This window comes from Lynx rufus, unplaced genomic scaffold (assembly GCF_022079265.1).
Source record: "Lynx rufus isolate CCGP_SWC_20201006 ecotype Redwood Valley unplaced genomic scaffold, mLynRuf1.p SCAF_3, whole genome shotgun sequence".
Lineage (NCBI taxonomy): Eukaryota > Metazoa > Chordata > Mammalia > Carnivora > Felidae > Lynx > Lynx rufus.
In genome coordinates, this window is record NW_025814845.1 from 74,809,136 (window position 1) to 74,827,908 (window position 18,773).

General features: G+C 35.7%; 1 protein-coding gene across 2 annotated transcripts in view; it reads left to right on the forward strand.

The window, feature by feature from the left end:
- The window catches only part of GRID2 (glutamate ionotropic receptor delta type subunit 2), a 1,453,175-nt gene that overhangs the window by 1,136,856 nt on the left and 297,546 nt on the right, over positions 1–18,773 (forward strand). For both annotated transcript variants that reach the window (XM_047091724.1, XM_047091725.1), the window contains one exon: positions 12,308–12,620. In XM_047091724.1, the coding sequence (XP_046947680.1) occupies positions 12,308–12,620 (313 nt within the window). The remainder of the gene's footprint in view (positions 1–12,307; positions 12,621–18,773) is intronic.

The following is an 18,773-nucleotide window of genomic DNA, read 5'->3' on the forward strand; positions in this document are numbered from 1 at the left end:
CCTTTTAGTTTTGTTGGTTGTTTCCTGTGCTGTGCAGAAGCTTTTTATCTTCATAAGGTCCCAGTAGTTCATTTTTGCTTTTAATTCCCTTGCCTTTGGGAATGTGTCAAGTAAGAGATTGCTACGGCTGAGGTCAGAGAGGTCTTTTCCTGCTTTCTTCTCTAGGGTTTTGATGGTTTCCTGTCTCACATTCAGGTCCTTTATCCATTTTGAGTTTATTTTTGTGAATGGTGTGAGAAAGTGGTCTAGTTTCATCCTTCAGCATGCCGCTGTCCAGTTCTCCCAGCACCATTTGTTAAAGAGATTGTCTTTTTTCCATTGGATGTTCTTTCCTGCTTGTCAAAGATGAGTTGGCCATACATTTGTGGGTCTAGTTCTGAGGTTTCTATTGTATTCCATTGGTCTATGTGTCCGTTTTTGTGCCAATACCATGCTGTCTTGATGATGACAGCTCTGTAGTAGAGGCTAAAGTCTGGGATTGTGATGCCTCCTGCTTTGGTCTTCTTCAAAATTACTTTGGCTATTCGGAGCCTTTTGGGGTTCCATATGAATTTTAGGATTGCTTGTTCTAGTTTCAAGAAGAATGCTGGTGCAATTTTGATTGGGATTGCATTGAATGTGTAGATAGCTTTGGGTAGTATTGACATTTTGACAATATTTATTCTTCCAATCCATGAACACGGAATGTTTTTCCATTTCTTTATATCTTCTTCAATTTCCTTCATAAGCTTTCTATAGTTTTCAGCATACAGATCTTTTACATCTTTGGTTAGATTTATTCCTAGGTATTTAATGCTTCTTGGTGCAATTGTGAATGGGATCAGTTTCTTTGTCTTTCTGTTGCTTCATTGTTAGTGTATAAGAATACAACTGATTTCTGTACATTGATTTTGTATCCTGCAACTTTGCTGAATTCATGTATCAGTTCTAGCAGACTTTTGGTGGAGTATATTGGATTTTCCATGTATAATATCACATCATCTGCAAAAAGTGAAAGCTTGACTTCATCTTTGCCAATTTTGATGCCTTTGATTTCCTTTTGTTGTCTGCTTGCTGATGCTAGAACTTCCAACACTATGTTAAACAACAGCGGTGAGAGTGGACATCCCTGTCATGTTCCTGATCTCAGGGAAAAAGCTCTCAGTTTTTCCCCATTGAGGATGATGTTAGCTGTGGGCTTTTCATAAATGGCTTTTATGATCTTTAAGTATATTCCTTTTATCCCGACTTTCTCAAGGGTTTTTATTAAGAAAGTTGCTGAATTTTGTCAAATACCTTTTCTGCATCGATTGACAGGATCATGTGGTTCTTATCTTTTCTTTTATTAATGTGATGTGTCACACTGATTGATTTGCAAATGTTGAACCAGCCCTGCATCCCAGGAATGAATCTCACTTGATCACGGTGAATAATTCTTTTTATATGCCATTGAATTCGATTTGCTAGTATCTTATTGAGAATTTTTGCATCCATATTCATCAGGGATATTGGCCTGTAGTTCTCTTTTTTTAATGGGTCTCTGTCTGGTTTAGGAATCAAAGTAATGCTGGCTTCATAGAATGAGTCTGCAAATTTTTCTTCCCTTCCTATTTTTTGGAATACCTTAAGAAGGATAGGTATTATTTCTGCTTTAAACGTCTGGTAGAACTCCCCTGGGAAGCCATCTGGTCCTGGACTCTTATTTGTTGGGAGATTTTTGATAACTGATTCAATTTCTTCGCTGGTTATGGGTCTGTTCAAGCTTTCTATTTCCTCCTGATTGAGTTTTGGAAGAGTGTGGGTGTTTAGGAATTTGTCCATTTCTTCCAGGTGTCCATTTGTTGGCATATAATTTTTCATAGTATTCCCTTATAATTGCTTGTATCTCTGAGGGATTGGTTGTAATCATTCCATTTTAATTCATGATTTTATCTATTTGGGTCATCTCCCTTTTCTTTTTGAGAAGCCTGGCTAGAGGTTTATCAATTTTGTTTATTTTTTCAAAAAACCAACTCTTGGTTTCGTTGATCTGCTCTACAGTTTTTTTAGATTCTATATTGTTTATTTCTGCTCTGATCTTTATTATTTCTCTTCTTCTGCTGGGTTTAGGCTGTCTTTGCTGTTCTGCTTCTGTTTCCTTTAGGTGTGCTGTTAGATTTTGTATTTGGGATTTTTCTTGTTTCTTGAGATAGGCCTGGATTGTAATGTATTTTCTTCTCAGGACTGCCTTCGCTGCATCCCAAAGCGTTTGGATTGTTGTATTTTCATTTTCGTTTGTTTCCATATATTTTTTAATTTCTTCTCTAATTGCTTGGTTGACCCATTCATTCTTTAGTAGGGTGTTCTTTAACCTCCATGCTTTTGGAGGTTTTCCAGACTTTTTCCTGTGGTTGATTTCAAGCTTCATAGCATTGTGGTCTGAAAGTATGCATGGTATGATTTCAATTCTTGTATACTTATGAAGGGCTGTTTTGTGACCCAGTATGTGATCCACGTTGGAGAATGTTCCATGTGCACTCGAGAAGAAAGTATATTCTGTTGCTTTGGGATGCAGAGTTCTAAATATATCTGTCAAGTCCATATGATTCAATGTATCATTCTGGGCCCTTGTTTCTTTATTGACCGTGTGTCTAGATGATCTATCCATTTCTGTAAGTGGAGTGTTAAAGTCCCCTGCAATTACCACATTCTTATCAATAAGGTTGCTTATGTTTGTAATTGTTTTATATATTTGGGGGCTCCCGTATTCGGCACATAGACATTTATAATTGTTAGCTCTTCCTGATGGATAGACCCTGTGATTATTATATAATGCCCTTCCTCATCTCTTGTTACAGCCTTTAATTTAAAGTCTAGTTTGTCTGATATAAGTATGGCTACTCCAGCTTTCTTTTGGCTTCCAGTGGCATGATAAATAGTTCTTCATCCCCTCACTCTCAATCTGAAGGTGTCCTCAGGTCTAAAATGAGTCTCCTGTAGACAGCAAATAGATGGGTCTTGTTTTTTTATCCATTCTGATACCGTATGTCTTTTGGTTGGTGCATTTAGTCCATTTACATTCAGTGTTATTATAGAAAGATACGGGTTTAGAGTCATTGTGATGTCTGTATGCTTATGCTTGTAGTGATGTCTCTGGTACTTTGTCTCACAGGGTCCCCCTTAGGATCTCTTGTAGGGCTGGTTTAGTGGTGATGAATTCCTTCAGTTTTTGTTTGTTTGGGAAGACCTTTATCTCTCCTTCTATTCTAAATGACAGACCTGCTGGATAAAGGATTCTCGGCTGCATATTTTTTCTGTTCAGCACACTGAAGATCTCGTGCCATTCCTTTCTGGCCTGCCAAGTTTCAGAAGAGAGATCAGTCACGAGTCTTATAGGTATCCCTTTATATGTTAGAGCACGTTTATCCCTTGCTGCTTTCAGAATTTTCTCTTTATCCTTGTATTTTGCCAGTTTCACTATGATATGTCGTGCAGAAGATCAATTCAAGTTACGTCTGAAGGGAGTTCTCTGTGCCTCTTGGATTTCAATGCCTTTTTCCTTCCCCAGGTCAGGGAAGTTCTCAGCTATTATTTCTTCAAGTACCCCTTCAGCACCTTTCCCTCTCTCTTCCTCCTCTGGATTACCAATTATGCGCATATTATTTCTCTTTAGTGCATCACTTAGTTCTCTAATTTTCCCCTCATACTCCTGGATTTTTTTTATCTCTCTTTTTCTCAGCTTCTTCTTTTTCCATAATTTTATCTTCTAGTTCACCTATTCTCTACTCTGCCTCTTCAATCCGAGCCGTAGTTGTCTCCATTTTATTTTGCAACTCGTTGATAGCATTTTTTAGCTCCTCCTGGCTGTTCCTTAGTCCCTTGATGTCTGTAGCAAGAGATTCTCTGCTGTCCTTTTTACTGTTTTCAAGCCCAGCGATTAATTTTATGACTATTATTCTAAATTCACTTTCTGTTATATTGTTTAAATCCTTTTTGATCAGTTCGTTAGCTGTTGTTATTTCCTGGACGTTTTCTGAGGGGAATTCTTCCATTTTGTCATTTTGGATAGTCCCTGGAGTGGTGCGGGACTGCGGGGCACTTCCCCTGTGCTGCCTTGAATAACTTGCGTTGGTGGGCGGGGCTGCAGTCAGACCTTATGTCTGCCCCCAGCCCACCGCTAGGGCCACAGTCAGACTGGCGTGTGCCTTCTCTTCCCCTCTCCTAGGGGCGAGATTCACTGTGGGGTGGCGTGGTCGGTCTGGGCTACTTGCACACTGCCAGGCTTGTGGTGCTGGGGATCTGGCTTATTAGCTGGGGTGGGTAGGCAAGGTTCACAAGGGCAGGAGGGGCAGGCTTAGCTCGCTTCTCCTTAGGTGATCCACTTCAGGAGGGGCCCTGTGGCAGCAGGAGGGAGTCAGACCCACTGCCGGAGGTGTGGATCCTCAGAAGCACAGCGTTGGGTGTTTGCGTGCTGCAAGCAAGTTCCCTGGCAGGAACTGGTTCCCTTTGGGATTTTGGCTGGGGGATGGGCGATGGAGATGGCACTGGCAAGCACCTTTGTTCCCCGCCAAACTGAGCTCTGTCGTCCCGGGGCTCAGCAACTCTCCCTCCCGTTGTCCTCCAGCCTTCCTGCTCTCCGAGCAGAGCTGTTAGCTTATAACCTTCCAGATGTCAATTCCAGCTTGCTGTCAGAACATACTCCGTCCGGCCCCTCTGCTTTTGCAAGCCAGACTCGGGGGCTCTGCTTGGCCAGCGGGCCGCTCCTCCGCCCCAGCTCCCTCCTGCCAGCCCATGTGGCGCACCACCTCTCCACCCTTCCTACTCTCTTCCGTGGGCCTCTCGTCTGGGCTTGGCTCCGGAGACTCCATTCTGCTAGTCTTCTGGCGGTTTTCTGGGTTATTTAGGCAGGAGCAGGTGGAATCTAAGTGATCAGCAGGACGCGGTGAGCCCAGCCTCCTCCTACGCCGCCATCTTCTCCTCGAAACTTTAAAGTCTTTAGAACCAAAACACATATATTCCTCTATTAACAAACATAGAATAATTATATCATAAGGTCTCAATAAATAATTTTTAGCACTAAAATTTCAGAGTTAAAAGGGCTCTTATATTACCAGTTATAATCCATTTATTGTACAGATGAGTAATCTTCAAGTGATGAAAGGTTGGCTACTTACCCAAAGTCATGTCATGTATCTTTAGCTGAAGATGAAAAATAACATTCTTCTTTCTTTTCATCACCTTTCTTTTCTTCATCCTTTAGAATTTAACATCTGCTTTCTCACAAGCAAACTTAGAATCTTTACACTAAAACACTATTTGAACACCAAAGAATATAAAATAATATTTAAGCAGACTGTCAAGAAATTTTAAAAATCTATGATCAGTCCATTCTTTTGAAGAGCAAGAGAAGGAAATGTATAGTTTAAGAAGTTGGATATGCAGAGAGAGACCTAATACTTGTTAAATATGTGCCAAAACTCTTCAATAACTATTTTCCTTCCACTTTATGCAAAAAATCCTTAAGGTGGGAGATATAAGGGGTGAAGAATCTCAAGGAAATTAAAGCTCATTGTATGTACTTTTAATCAATTCAAATTTCTAGGTTCAAATGAATGATATCCTAGGGCGATTATTGCATTTTCTGAGGTGACTTATGAGTTACTATGGATAATATGTACAAAACATGAAAAAGGGGAATGTTATACAGTTGGAGACTGACATATTTAAAATTACAAAAAAAATCCATTCTGCTTGACTAGTGACTTTGATTTTATTCTCTGAAAAAGTACAGGATGGATTATTGATCTGATGTGTTATAGGTGATAAAATAAGTAAGCAGTTCATTTTTGTTTTTGATACCATGAACTATCATTGGAAAATGAAAATCTGGTTACACGTGCATTTTGAGTTTAATAATGCCTTTTACAAAGTACTTAAAAACTTTATAGAGAAGCCTTGTTGGATTACACTATAATAAAGGATACTTGTGGGTGATTAAAAAAACATTTTGGAGTGTTAACTAATGAGCTACCATCAGAGTTGGAAGAACTTTAGAGGCAAAATGCAATGACTGGGATTTGCCCATGTATTTTTTATCAATATCTTGCTAGCAATGTGGGTGAAGAATTAAAGCCTACTTCTCAGACATCCAAATGAACCAAGGCTAGCAGAAAATGTTGATATAGTGATTGATAGGTAACAATTCAAAATGTTTCCAATAGATGTGAAAGACCAAAGAACCAAAGAATGAAACTGATGATAGACAAATATAAAATCCAACATTTGGTTCAAAATCAATTCCATAGGACTTATGAGAAGTTCTAGATTGATAGTGTTTCATTTAGAAATATGTTTGACCATAAGTTTAGTTTAAGGCAATGTTGTACTTCACCTAGTAAAAATGATCCAAGCTTTAATTTTATTTTCAAAAACTATATTATTCATATCAGTTGAGGAAACATTGATTATATTATGTTTGTAAGAAAATGATCAGTATTTTGAGGGATATGGAAACCATATTTTGAGAAGAGTGTAAAAGCAAATTGTTTTTAGTGTTAAAATAGTTATTTCCAATTGGAGAATAAAATAGTACTTTTCAAGTATTTGAAAGATTAGGTACATCTATTCAGATTTATAATGTGATGTATAGATGACAACGTTAAGACACTTAATAGAAGATATATTGGGGAGCAGATATCAGTTCCTTATATAATGAAAGCTTTGTGTTAATTGGAATATGTCAAATATAAATTGTTCATCTTGAAAAGATGCAATTGGACTTATAATATTAAAAAAATAATGGACTTGGAACATATGACATGGCACTAGATATATACTAAGCATTAAAAAAATGTGTAACTATTACTAATATAATGTCCCTAGCATTATGGTCAAGCGTAAATTAGATAATTATTTGTGAGACATGACCATTTATTTCAGATTAAATTTAGAACAAATGTTTTCCAAGCTCTCTACGTTTATGCTTCTAAGATTCAATTATTGTATAGCTTATTAGCCATGCCCCCTTGTAATGTCCACCCATCTCCTTTTCATGACTTGAAATAATACAAATCTTTATCTTCTTTCAATGAAAACATTTAGACTGTGTAATTCGAATATTTTGAAAAAAATTCTTTATATTCCAATTTTAGAGTTAGTTCTTACTAAAATTTAAATAATCACTTATTCATTAAACATTTGACATATATTAATATTTTGTAATATATTAAACCTACTATAGTAGACTCTTGATTACCTTAGCTAATGACAAATAGCATAAATAGAAACATATTAATAAACCAAGAACCTTATTTTAATTATTGAGGCAATTATTCATTAAGATACAAATTTTTTATTACTGCTATAAAACTTCATAAATTTTTATATTACTATTTTGTTTGTAAAAATCTCTTTCTGTTGGGAATGCTGAAAAATAGAAGAGATTTATAACAATTGAATAACAAGCATCCAGTGAATGTTCCATCTTTATTTATTTACATGTGAAGCAAGTTTTTATTGATCATGAATTTATGCCAAACAAAGGTGGTAGATACCAGGAATATGTCAATTTAAAACAAAAATAAAAACTAGTCATGGAGCTTGCAGTCTAGTAGAAAAGTCAGACATTATTCAAAGGATCACACAAATATTTGTAAAATTACAACTGTCAGAACTGCTAGAGAAGTGAGGGATATAGACTTCTGGTAGTATAAATAACAAGAATTATTATTCTAATCATGGGGGTCATGGATAGCTTCCCCGAGGAAGTGATAATTGAGCTGATTTATTAATATGAATATGAGTTTACTTGAAGAATTTTCAGGAAGGACAATCCATTCAATGGAAATAACATGTACAAAGACCATGCATCAAGAAGTAGTGCTGGAAAGAAAAATAGTCCAGTATATATATATGTTGAGGTAGGTTGAGGATAATCTATCTAAAGATGTATAGGTTATGTTAAAGATTTGAATCCTTTTCCTCAGAGCAATGCATATACATTGAAAACCTTTAAGCTGTGCAAGGGACAGATAGATCTGCTCAACAGAAAGATTACTTTTACTGCAGTAGGGAAATTAAGAAAAAAGAATAGGTAGATTTCAGATAGACTCTTAATAAGCCCATAAAAGCAATGGTGAGAACTGACAATAGTAGAGAAGCGAATGTATATTAGGATTGCCAGGAGGTAGAATCAATAGTTACAGATAAGACAGGAGGTGTAAGATTGGAAAAGATAATGAAACCACCAAGATTTAAGACTTAAAGTGAAAAGATATTCTTTGAGGAAGAAGACACTGAGAGAAGACTAGAGTTGAACAGCCTGAGTATGGTCTTGGCCATGTTAAATCTGAGGTATTTTTGAGACTTCTAATAGAAGTATCAATTATGAAGTTACATAAATCACTCTGGACTCCAGACCTCAGATTTATATCTAGAAATATAAATTTGTAAATCTGATGTATGAATGGGGACAATGGAAGTAATGTATGTAAATGAGATTGCCTAGGCGAAAGATCAAATGGGAAAAGTCTATAAAGCCCAATTCCAGAGGATTGCCAACATAAGCTTGAAAAAGGAAATGAAAAAGAAGCTTATGTCATGTCATGAAATCCAAGGAAAAGAGTGCTTATGATGGAGAAAGCAGTCATCATTGCCAAATGTTGTCAAGAAACCTAAACAGATGAGCACTAAATTGTATCCATTTGACTCAGCAATGCAAAACTTAAGAAGTGCTGTGTCCCTTGAATAATAGAGTGCTTAGCAATATGGGTACAAAAGAATCTTCCCAGACTTACTAGGAGATTGGGAAATAGAGACAAATCTTTAAAGAAAATTGTGAAAAAAGAGAGAGGAAGTAAAGGTAATAACTGGGATTCAGAAGTCGTAGGAGAGGAGGACAGACTTTTCTCTTTTTTTTGTTGTTTTTATTTTAATGCAAAGGAGTTACAGAATCTTTTCATAGGAAATTTAGTTGATAGGATGATGTTTAATACATAAAAGACAGGAGTTTAAATATCTGAAAGAGGGAATTGGTTGATAAGTTTAATGGTTGATAAGTTTAATTGGTTTAATTGGTTGATAAGTTTAATGGTGGGTTGGTGTTCAGAAGGAAGACAGTTCTTTCATTGTAAATAGAGGTTAAATAGAATAGGCTGGGTGCAGGATATATGTTGAGTGATAGAAGGTAGAAATAAGCCTGAATTTTAATCTGATATCTTTTATGTTCCTTATAAAATAGCAGTTAAGGTCATCTTTCAAGAGTTGGGAGGGGTGGTTACTGAGAAAATTAAAGATTTCATGACAGTAAAGATTTGAAATGCAGAAACTGGAAAAGTGAATTGACATATATGCATACATAGACAGGTAAATAATTAGATAAATAAGTGATAAGGAAGGGAGGGAGAGAAGGTGAAAAAAAAGAAGAGGAAAAGAAAAGGAAGGAAGACAGTTAAGGAGGCAGGGAGGGGGGATAGGAATGATCATTTGTTTCTGATCATTTTTGGTAGTTTGGAGATATTAAAGAAGTTAACTTTTTTGAATCAGTGGTTCTTGGCTTTTTTTTTTTTTCCTGCTCCAATAAAATTCTAATACAAGTAAGGACTATCACATACTCATATGAAGCACAATTATCTGCTCAATATTGTGATTCTGTAGAATAGGATGAAGTACTTTCTTAGAAAGGTGTATACATATCTCAGGGATGAGAAAATGTGTGTATATGTGTTTATATTGTGTCTGTATATAAATGTATTTGTGCAGTTTGAAAAGCTTATCACATGATTCTGATATGCCCTCCACAGGAATACTGGGAATTTCTCTGTGAAAACAGAGTAGCCAAGTGTTAAAATTGGACCAGAACCTAGGAAGTTAGTTAGTTCTCCGTAGAAATATGACAAGTAATTATTATATTTAATAAATCCATTAGCATATACAATATAATCAGCTTCCTTTTCCAAAAAGAAAACACACATTATTCCCTAAATATCTTTTCTCCATTATACAAATTCACTTCGTGATACTTACCTATTAGTACAATTAGTATGTGACTATTCCAATTCATGATCATTTAAATGTTAACATTGAATTATTAGAAAAATATTGATGAAAGTTTACACATAGTCAGTCAACTTGTTGTCAGTAAGTTCTTCCATAGGTGAAATATTCTGATTGTGATTGAGTCATAAAATGCATTAGCTCAGTAGTCCATCAATTACTGGATTACTGATCCATAGTACTGTAATGTCCTGAAAAACTAAAGGCAACTTCTGAAAGCCTAATTGAATCTTGGAGAGATATTTATTACCATTAGGATTAAGATAATATGAGCCCACTCACAGTAGTCACACTAATATAGTTACATTCATTTCACAAATAGATAAACTGAAGTTTACAAAAGATAGAACTGGAGAACTAAGGATCCAGGTTAGCTTTTCAACCTTAAAAGACCAAATTCCTAATATTTAGCTATAGAAAATAAATATATGAGGGGCACTTGGGTGGCTCAGTCATTTAAGCATCCGACTCTTGATCTCAGCTCCAGTCTTGATCTCAGGGTATGAGTTCAGGCTCCACCTTGGCCTCCATGCTGAGTATGACACCTACTTAAAAATAAATAAATAAATAAATAAATAAATAAATAAATAAATAAATAAAACATGAGCCTGAAAGCAATAATAATTATTTCTCTGAAAGTTTATTTTCACATATGTTATTAAGTATAATACCTCTCTGTTAATAATTACAAGCTCATGGTGTGTATACTAATATGGCCTTGTTGCAATATAAATACTACAATAAAAAACCCACAAAATTTGAGACTCTGTTAAGATAAAACTTGTCCTAAAACCAGTTACCTTAACCACCTACCATATGCATCATTTGGAAAATGAAGGATTTTTGCAATGAGGTAAGTGGCTATGAGCTCTGATCTGGAGTAAGAAAAACCTAGCTTTAGTATTGACTTCTATACTTATAAACAATGAGAACTAAACAAGGTACACAATTCTTGTAGTTTCTCTATGAAATCAAGGGGAAAACACACAATTCATGAATTACATTCATATTGTAAGGATTAAATAAGAAAATGTATTTAAATATTTAGTACTGGACTTAACAACAAATATATATGGACTGATATGTATGTATAAACATATGCATATATGTGCATATATATGCACACCCACAAACGCACATGATTCTTAAATATATGTAGAATATTTTTGAAGCCATTATTACTTCAGACACTAGATTTATTTGAGCCAGTTTAGCATTTCGTTTGGTATGTTACTTCACGTGTTTTTTTGTTTCTTTTTTGTTTTGTTTGTTTTATTTTGTTCTGTTTTGTTTGGTGTCCAAAAGCAATAAAACCTGTTGCTGTCTTCCTTCATAAAACAATAAGTAAGGAAGAAAAATAATAGCAAAAATGTTCAACACACAATTTACTATTATTTTTATTTGTCTGGAAGGAGCTTCCCACAGCTTTAATCACAGCCATGGATCATTATTTCAAACAAAATACATCTTCTGGTTATTTAAATATGTGTTCTCATATTATAGAATTTAAATATGTCATTTGTTCTGTGCTCTCCCTGCAATTCTACTCTGTGCTTCAAATAAGTAAAATAGCATGTACTGCCATTTTTAATGCTATCACTGAGAATCTAGGGAGATACACATTGAAAAGAAGAGTTGTTACTCTGAGAAGAATTATGTCTCCTTAATTTTTCATTTTTTGTTAAGACATTTCTGAGATTTGTGCAATAAAATCATAGTAGAGACTTTTGGCAAATGACACTATAACAGTGCTATATGAAAGTTCTGACTGTAATGCATTTAGAAATCAATAATATAAATTTTGATGCAGAGAAATCTAAACCAAGAGTAAATGCTATGTTGAGGGTTTTTTTAAAATAAGCTATCTAATAATTTACATCTTAAGAACATAATAAAAATATCTTGGGAACGTTTTCTCAGAAAGAATTCCTTAGAATATGTTTTGCCTTTGTTACTGTGTTAATGACGGCTTTGATAAAAAGGACTCAAGAAAAAAAGACAATTTCCTTCAGGTGTTATCTGTTTGAAATATTCTTCATTGATTTCACATGCACTGATAATATGAACAAGGTCATTTATCTGACTCTGGTGGGGCAAGATTTGCAGTAAGAAATGCAAAATTCATACAGAGTTCTCCTCTAAGAAATATCTGCAGTGTTTTTCCGTTTATATAAAAAGACTAAAGATGTTGCCTGAGGCAACATCTATTTTTGTTTCCTTCAGGCAAGTTGAAGCACCACAAATCAAATTGTTTTCCACATTGTTAACTTATTATTTTCTCTTTTCAATTTTTCAGAGAGCTGACATAGGGATTTCTGCTTTAACCATCACCCCAGATCGTGAGAATGTGGTGGACTTTACAACACGCTACATGGACTACTCAGTGGGAGTACTACTTCGAAGGGCTGAAAAGACAGTGGATATGTTTGCCTGTCTCGCACCATTTGATCTCTCTTTATGGGCTTGCATTGCTGGCACTGTTCTTCTGGTGGGTCTTCTGGTCTACCTCCTAAATTGGCTTAATCCCCCACGATTACAAATGGGATCAATGACATCTACTACTCTCTACAACTCCATGTGGTTTGTCTACGGATCCTTTGTACAGCAAGGTAAGGAGAATAAAAAAATTTTTTGGTATGAGAAAAGGATATGTTTCAAATGCCATGAATCAGTTAAGAATGTTCAGTATCTGACATCAATAAGTGTTCTAAAGGGTCTTCACAGCAATGCTCAGAAAAGAACATTTCCAGATCTTTCCTAGAGGATCTCAAACACAGCAGGAGTCCTGCAAAAATGGTTATCTTTTGATGTAGGTTCAATTTCATCAACAAAGCCAGAAATGAATGTCAGAGATAAGGTTCACAAGAAACTCAAGATCAGATTCCCCTTCCTTCCCGCCTAATTTTTTTTTCCTTTCTCTGACATTCTGAGAAATTGCCTTATGAGGATGAAACAACTTACTACCAGACCAGATACTGTTTAATTATTTACATATGTAAGACATGTTAGGACTTGTTCTTTGTTCAGAGACATTGTTTAATGTATTAAAAATATTCATTGACAATGAAAAACTTTGATTAATTTAAGACTCTGATAAGAAATTTTGTTTTATTTTTCATCTTAATATATAATCTTTACCAGTGATTTAACTTACAATTTCATTGTAACACTGAAATGTAAAGAATGTCTTTGTTTTGTTATTCAATATTTAATTTACCCTACTCTTTAAAATTGTCAAGTTAATTCTTTGGCTCTTACCATTTTAGAGTACAATAATAATTATTGAACTCCTTATTTGAGACTATAGCCATTGTACAGAATGAAATAATAATATACTTAGGGGATTGATAGTTTCTTACAAACCTGTCACATGTCACATGTATTGAAGAGGAGAAATATGTGTCACAATGGAGATACATGACACTTTAGCCTTAATATTTACAACTGTCAATAGCATCATATTTTTTATTCACACTTGCTATTAGATCTTCCATTAAATTTGAGTATTTGTTCTCAACTTCATACTCCTGATTGAGACCACTGGCAAAGAGAGGGCCGTGGACAGAGCCCTAAGGAAAGGAATGGGTAGATGGGCTTTCCGTGGTAACTGATAAGGAATGATGAGAAAGATCCAAGTACCGTGTATAGTATGCAGTGATATACATACAAAATAAAGAGAGTATTTAAATATGTAGGGTTTGGTTGACTATGTTAAACAGTTCAAAAAATCAAGTAAAATTAAGACTTGAAAGATATTTGCTGGATTTAGCAATAAACTTTGCTATAGGTAATATTCCAGTGACTATAGCTACATAACAAGTTCCTCTACCAATTCTGTGGGTCAGAAGTTTAGACAAGACATTGGAAGGGTTGCCAGAGTCCAGCTCCAGCAGGTCCAGGGGTTCCCGAAGGATGAATGGCGTCGGCAAAAAAGTGAAAATAAAACAAAACAAAAATAAAAATAAAAAACTAAAATAAAAAGCTAAAATAAGAAACTAAAATAAAAAACTAAAATAAAAATGGACACAAACAACAGCGCTGTGTTGAACTGGCCGATTTATTGCAGTAAACATGGCATTATATTCGCTAGTGATTTCCTTGTAACATACATCATCTGTGTTTTTCTAACATTACCCAATTCTAAAATTGTTCCTTTGTATAATCCCTCAGTAAGGAATAACATGATTGTTTTGTCATAACGTTCCCTCCTGCCCTTTGCTTATTAATTTCTTTTATTGTTTTTATTATGTATCTATGTTTATCTATAATTTATAAAGTATTTGCTGTGCTGTTTTCACGAAAGGCCATTTATCTCTCAACATCTCAAGTGGAACAGTTACAGGGGCATGACCTCTTAGTTGTTTCCCTGAACCATTCGTGGTTTTAAAGAACAAAAGGGTTCGCCTGGGTCCGAGGTGCCAAGAAGGGGGCCAAGAGGGCCTTAGAAACCCACGCCTTATACATTCTCAGAGAGACAATGCACCTAGGAACCAATGAACCATTCTGTAGCTTTAACCGACTAGGTTCAATCATCATCTGGAATGCCTCCTGGGGGCCAGGTGGGCCTAGGGGTCAGAGTGACCTGTGTCCATAGATACACTCCTTAGTTACCAGAGTGGGGCTTTCGGATCCATATGTCTCTCCTTCATTGGCCGCCTTTGCTGGCAAATGCATGAGGCTATCCTTCCTGTAAGTAGAGGAGTCTCCATGGGGATGGCAAGGGCCAAACGTAAGGCTGCACAATTTCTTGCGGAACCTTATTTTCTTCCCTAATGGTTCTTTTCCCAGGGGGCCTGCCGAGGGCAATTCCCCAACAGACAATACCCCAGGTAGTTTTAAGACCAAACTACCTAAAAGCGGGAGGACAAGAAGCTTCACTGTCGGTGGGCCGCCTTGCAGTCACCAATCCATCCACAGCCCGGGCTTTGCCACACAGGCTGGGTAGCTCGACTTCCAGCAAAGGATGGCTTGTCTTTACTCAGTGATGTCTGAGGACTCGACTAGACAACTTAAAGTCTGAAGATGAACTCATCTGTAGGCTTGTGCATTTCACTTACATGTCTGGTGGCTGATGCTGACTGAGGGCTTGTAGCTTCAGTTTTCTTCTGTGGTCTCTCTTCATGGGATAGTTTGGCCTTTCTCACAGCACGATAGTTAATTTCTCCATAGAGACCATTCCAAAAAGAGAAAAAAGAGTCAATAAAACAGACGAATATTACAATGCAGATTGGGGATCACAAACTTGTTTGACAGTTTGAGTTCCTCTTGCAGGAAACGTACCGGTTGTGCCCATCGTATGGCTTTGTTACAAGATTTGAAATGGCTAAAAATTATGAAATTCTTAGATACAATAACTTCTATAAGGATCACATAATTATTTACCAAATAAATAAAAAACAAAAACTAATTAGATTCAGCTGTGGATAGTGAGGCACATGGAAAATGTATAACAAGGCAATTGATTTTAGATTATTGGAAAGATAATGATTAAAATGGTAGTTCTTACGGTACATGGAGCAATAAAAAATTAGAAATACCAATAATGAGAATGCAGTAAGAGTAGCCTGGAGAGTAATAGAGTAGTAGTAAGAGAGAATAGGGTTCTTGATGAGGCCAAAGACAAAAGTGGAAACATCAGTGTGAGAGAGTTTGAAGTTTTTATTTATGGATTCCTGAGGTTAAGAGTTGTTGAAAGACTTTAAAGCTGATCAAGGAACTGAGAGCCTAGAGCATTGGATGAGCCATCTGCAATTATGGTCTGCTTGGAGGAAAATGAGCCACGTGCCAAAGTTGTACATAAATGAGGAGAGATAGGAGACATTGACAGATATGAGCACTGACTAAAAATAGAAGTTGGTATAGTTAGATGTAATTAACCTCTGTTTTCACCTCACTTCTTCCCAATCCATCCAATTTTCTGTACATGGTTTTAATAACCATCAATATCCAATTGACCACCACATCTGCATCATCCATTCTTTTAGTTTTGTATATCCAGCTGCTCTGGATATAGCAGAAGTACTGTGAATTCCAACATGCCAAAAAATTGAATTTATTTTATACTTTAAAGCTTTGTAGCCTCTCATATTCTCTATTCAAGCTGATGCATTACTAACTACTCAGATAATCAGGTTAGAAACTTTGAAAATAGTTTTGATTTTTTCTTCCTTCTATCCCTTATATCCAGCCATAATCAAGTCCTGTGAATTTTACCTTCTAAATATTTCTAGAAGTGGAAATCTTGTCTCACCTACGCAGAGAAGTCTACACTGCTCTCAAGATTAGGCCTAACTCATTTCTCAGGAACTTTATATTTCAGTTTTGTCCCCTGCAAATATATGCCCCACATACTTTATAGCTAGGTTTTTGCTATCAGGGAGAGCTAACCACATAATTTCCATTCTTTAAATATTTCCTTTGGCTCCCCACTGCCCACAGTTTTAAAGCTATTTAGAACATGAACAATATTCCACCAGTAGGCTCCCATCCGGTGCTCAATTCTCATCTCTTACCACTCATGCATCACATTTAATTCTCCAGTTACTCCAAACAGCTTTTGTCCGTTGAACACAAGATTGTGTCATGACTCTCTGCCATTGCTTCTGCTCTTTTCAGTTCCTGAAATGCCTTATTACTAAGCTGCTTAATCTCTATTCCCACTCACTGCTTTCATATGGCAAGTTGTTATGCATCCTCTAATTCTTGCTTTGCTTTCACTTCTTTTAGGAAATGTTTAGTGGGATTAAGGACCATCTTCTATGCTTCTGAAGATATATTTATCATAGCACTTATAAACTATGGTGTAATTGCCTTTCCCTTCCCCCCATTTGTCTCCATCTGAGTCCTTTGAGCACAAAACAGTGTCTTATTTATCTTTATCGTCCCTTTGCCTATAGTTCAGGGTCTTATATATATTAAATGTTTGATAAATGCAAACCGATCAACTAAATGAATAACTACATGCTAAATTGTTAATTAAACCAAGAATGGAGTTAACTGCAATATTGTGCTTATTAGATTATAATCTGTTCCCCAATGGTCTAAACTCCCTAAACCTAACAGGAAGTTACTCAGAATGTCTCTACTGATGTATTTTATTAAGTAGATAAGATTCAGAACTTTTGAATAAGGTCTCCAATTCATTGAACTTTACTTTTGAGGATGTTGATATGCTTTCTGAACTCTGCCTCTAGGTAGCCAAATTCTTGTAATTTTTGGAGCACATTAAAGAGAAAAAGATAAGTAAAATTACCCATATGGCTACCAGGCTTTTCTAGTTCTGTAAGCATGATACAGATATCAAAAGTTACAAATAGGTTAAGCACTTTTCCGTCCTAACTAGGCCTTTAAATGAATTGTACAGCCTATAGGTTGATTGTGCATTTATACAAATTCTTAGTGATGGATAATGCTGAATTGCATATGATTAACTACTTCATCTTTGAAATGCTGCTATTCTTCCACTTCCTAACAATGAAAGGTGAATTTATTACAAGATACAGAGAGCATCTTTACATTTTGATTAAAAATAAATCAAGAAAATGCTCCTAAAGCCTATGAAAAAAGAATCAGTCAATGACAGTGTCCATGCACAGGCAATGTAGTTAAAATTAGGTATAATTTTCAATAAAAACATAGTCTTTTTAAGAAGTACAGCTGTTATTCAGAATTACAGTCTTTATTGAATCACTAGACAAGATTGAATAGGGCTAAAAAGCATTTTTATGTATTATCACATAAATTTCTGAAAAAAGAATTTAGGGACCACTGAAAGAAAAATGTTAAATATATGTGAGTTGTTTACTAATTCTGACTTTTTAAAAAAATATGTAACTTCAAAGCATTCTGGAAAAACAGCTCAGGGAATCCAACTGTGCAAAAGCACTATGGCCCATTATAGAGATAAACTTGGTACATCTGTTTGGCTGGAACATTAGAGCTTGTGAATTAGATAGTGAAATGCATGAATGAGAGACCAATTTTATGCAAGTTTTGTTGTCATTTTATATCTTCTTTTATTTCCGTGTCTATGTGCATCTCTCTGCAATCAAATACTTAAACAACTAGGGTTTGATTTTTGAAGATCCTTATGTTTAGTTTATGGGCAGTGACTCTCAATTTCATCTGGGCCGGAGCGAGGGGTGCTTTGTGACTTTTTCACACACGTAGTTGTATGTAGTTATGTTTCCTGTTTATTTGCAAAGGGAAATTTCAGAGTTTGCCTCACATGGTTTTGTCTGATCTATGAAGTATGAATACTTATAGTCCTGCAAAATATTTGAAGCTATTCCATATGTTTATTTACCAACAAGCATATATTAAGTACCAACTATATGCCAGGGACAAAAGGAAAACAAGGAATGAACTACATTAACCGGTTTAATAACTATTTCTTGGGTATGCTGTGTATTGTGCCCAACCTAGATGCTTTGAGATCTAGGTCATAAATAAGAAAGACACAGTTCTTTCAGGAATGCTAGGAACCAGCAAAATCGGCCACAGCCAAATGGGACCAAAAAAAACAAAACAAAAAAAAAAAAAAAACCAAAAAAACAGAAAAAACAAAAACAGAAAACACTTCTGATGAGAAGAGCAGACAGAATTATTGGAAAGAATAAAGAAGGAAAATTCCTTTGATAGCTTTCTTAAAGATCAAATAGCTCCACAGATGCCAGTGATGAATAGAAAGGGGGCCTTTAGGAATAGTAGAAGATAGCTTGATGGCTCCTGCACAAGAGTTAACAGGAGAGGAAAACCACGGT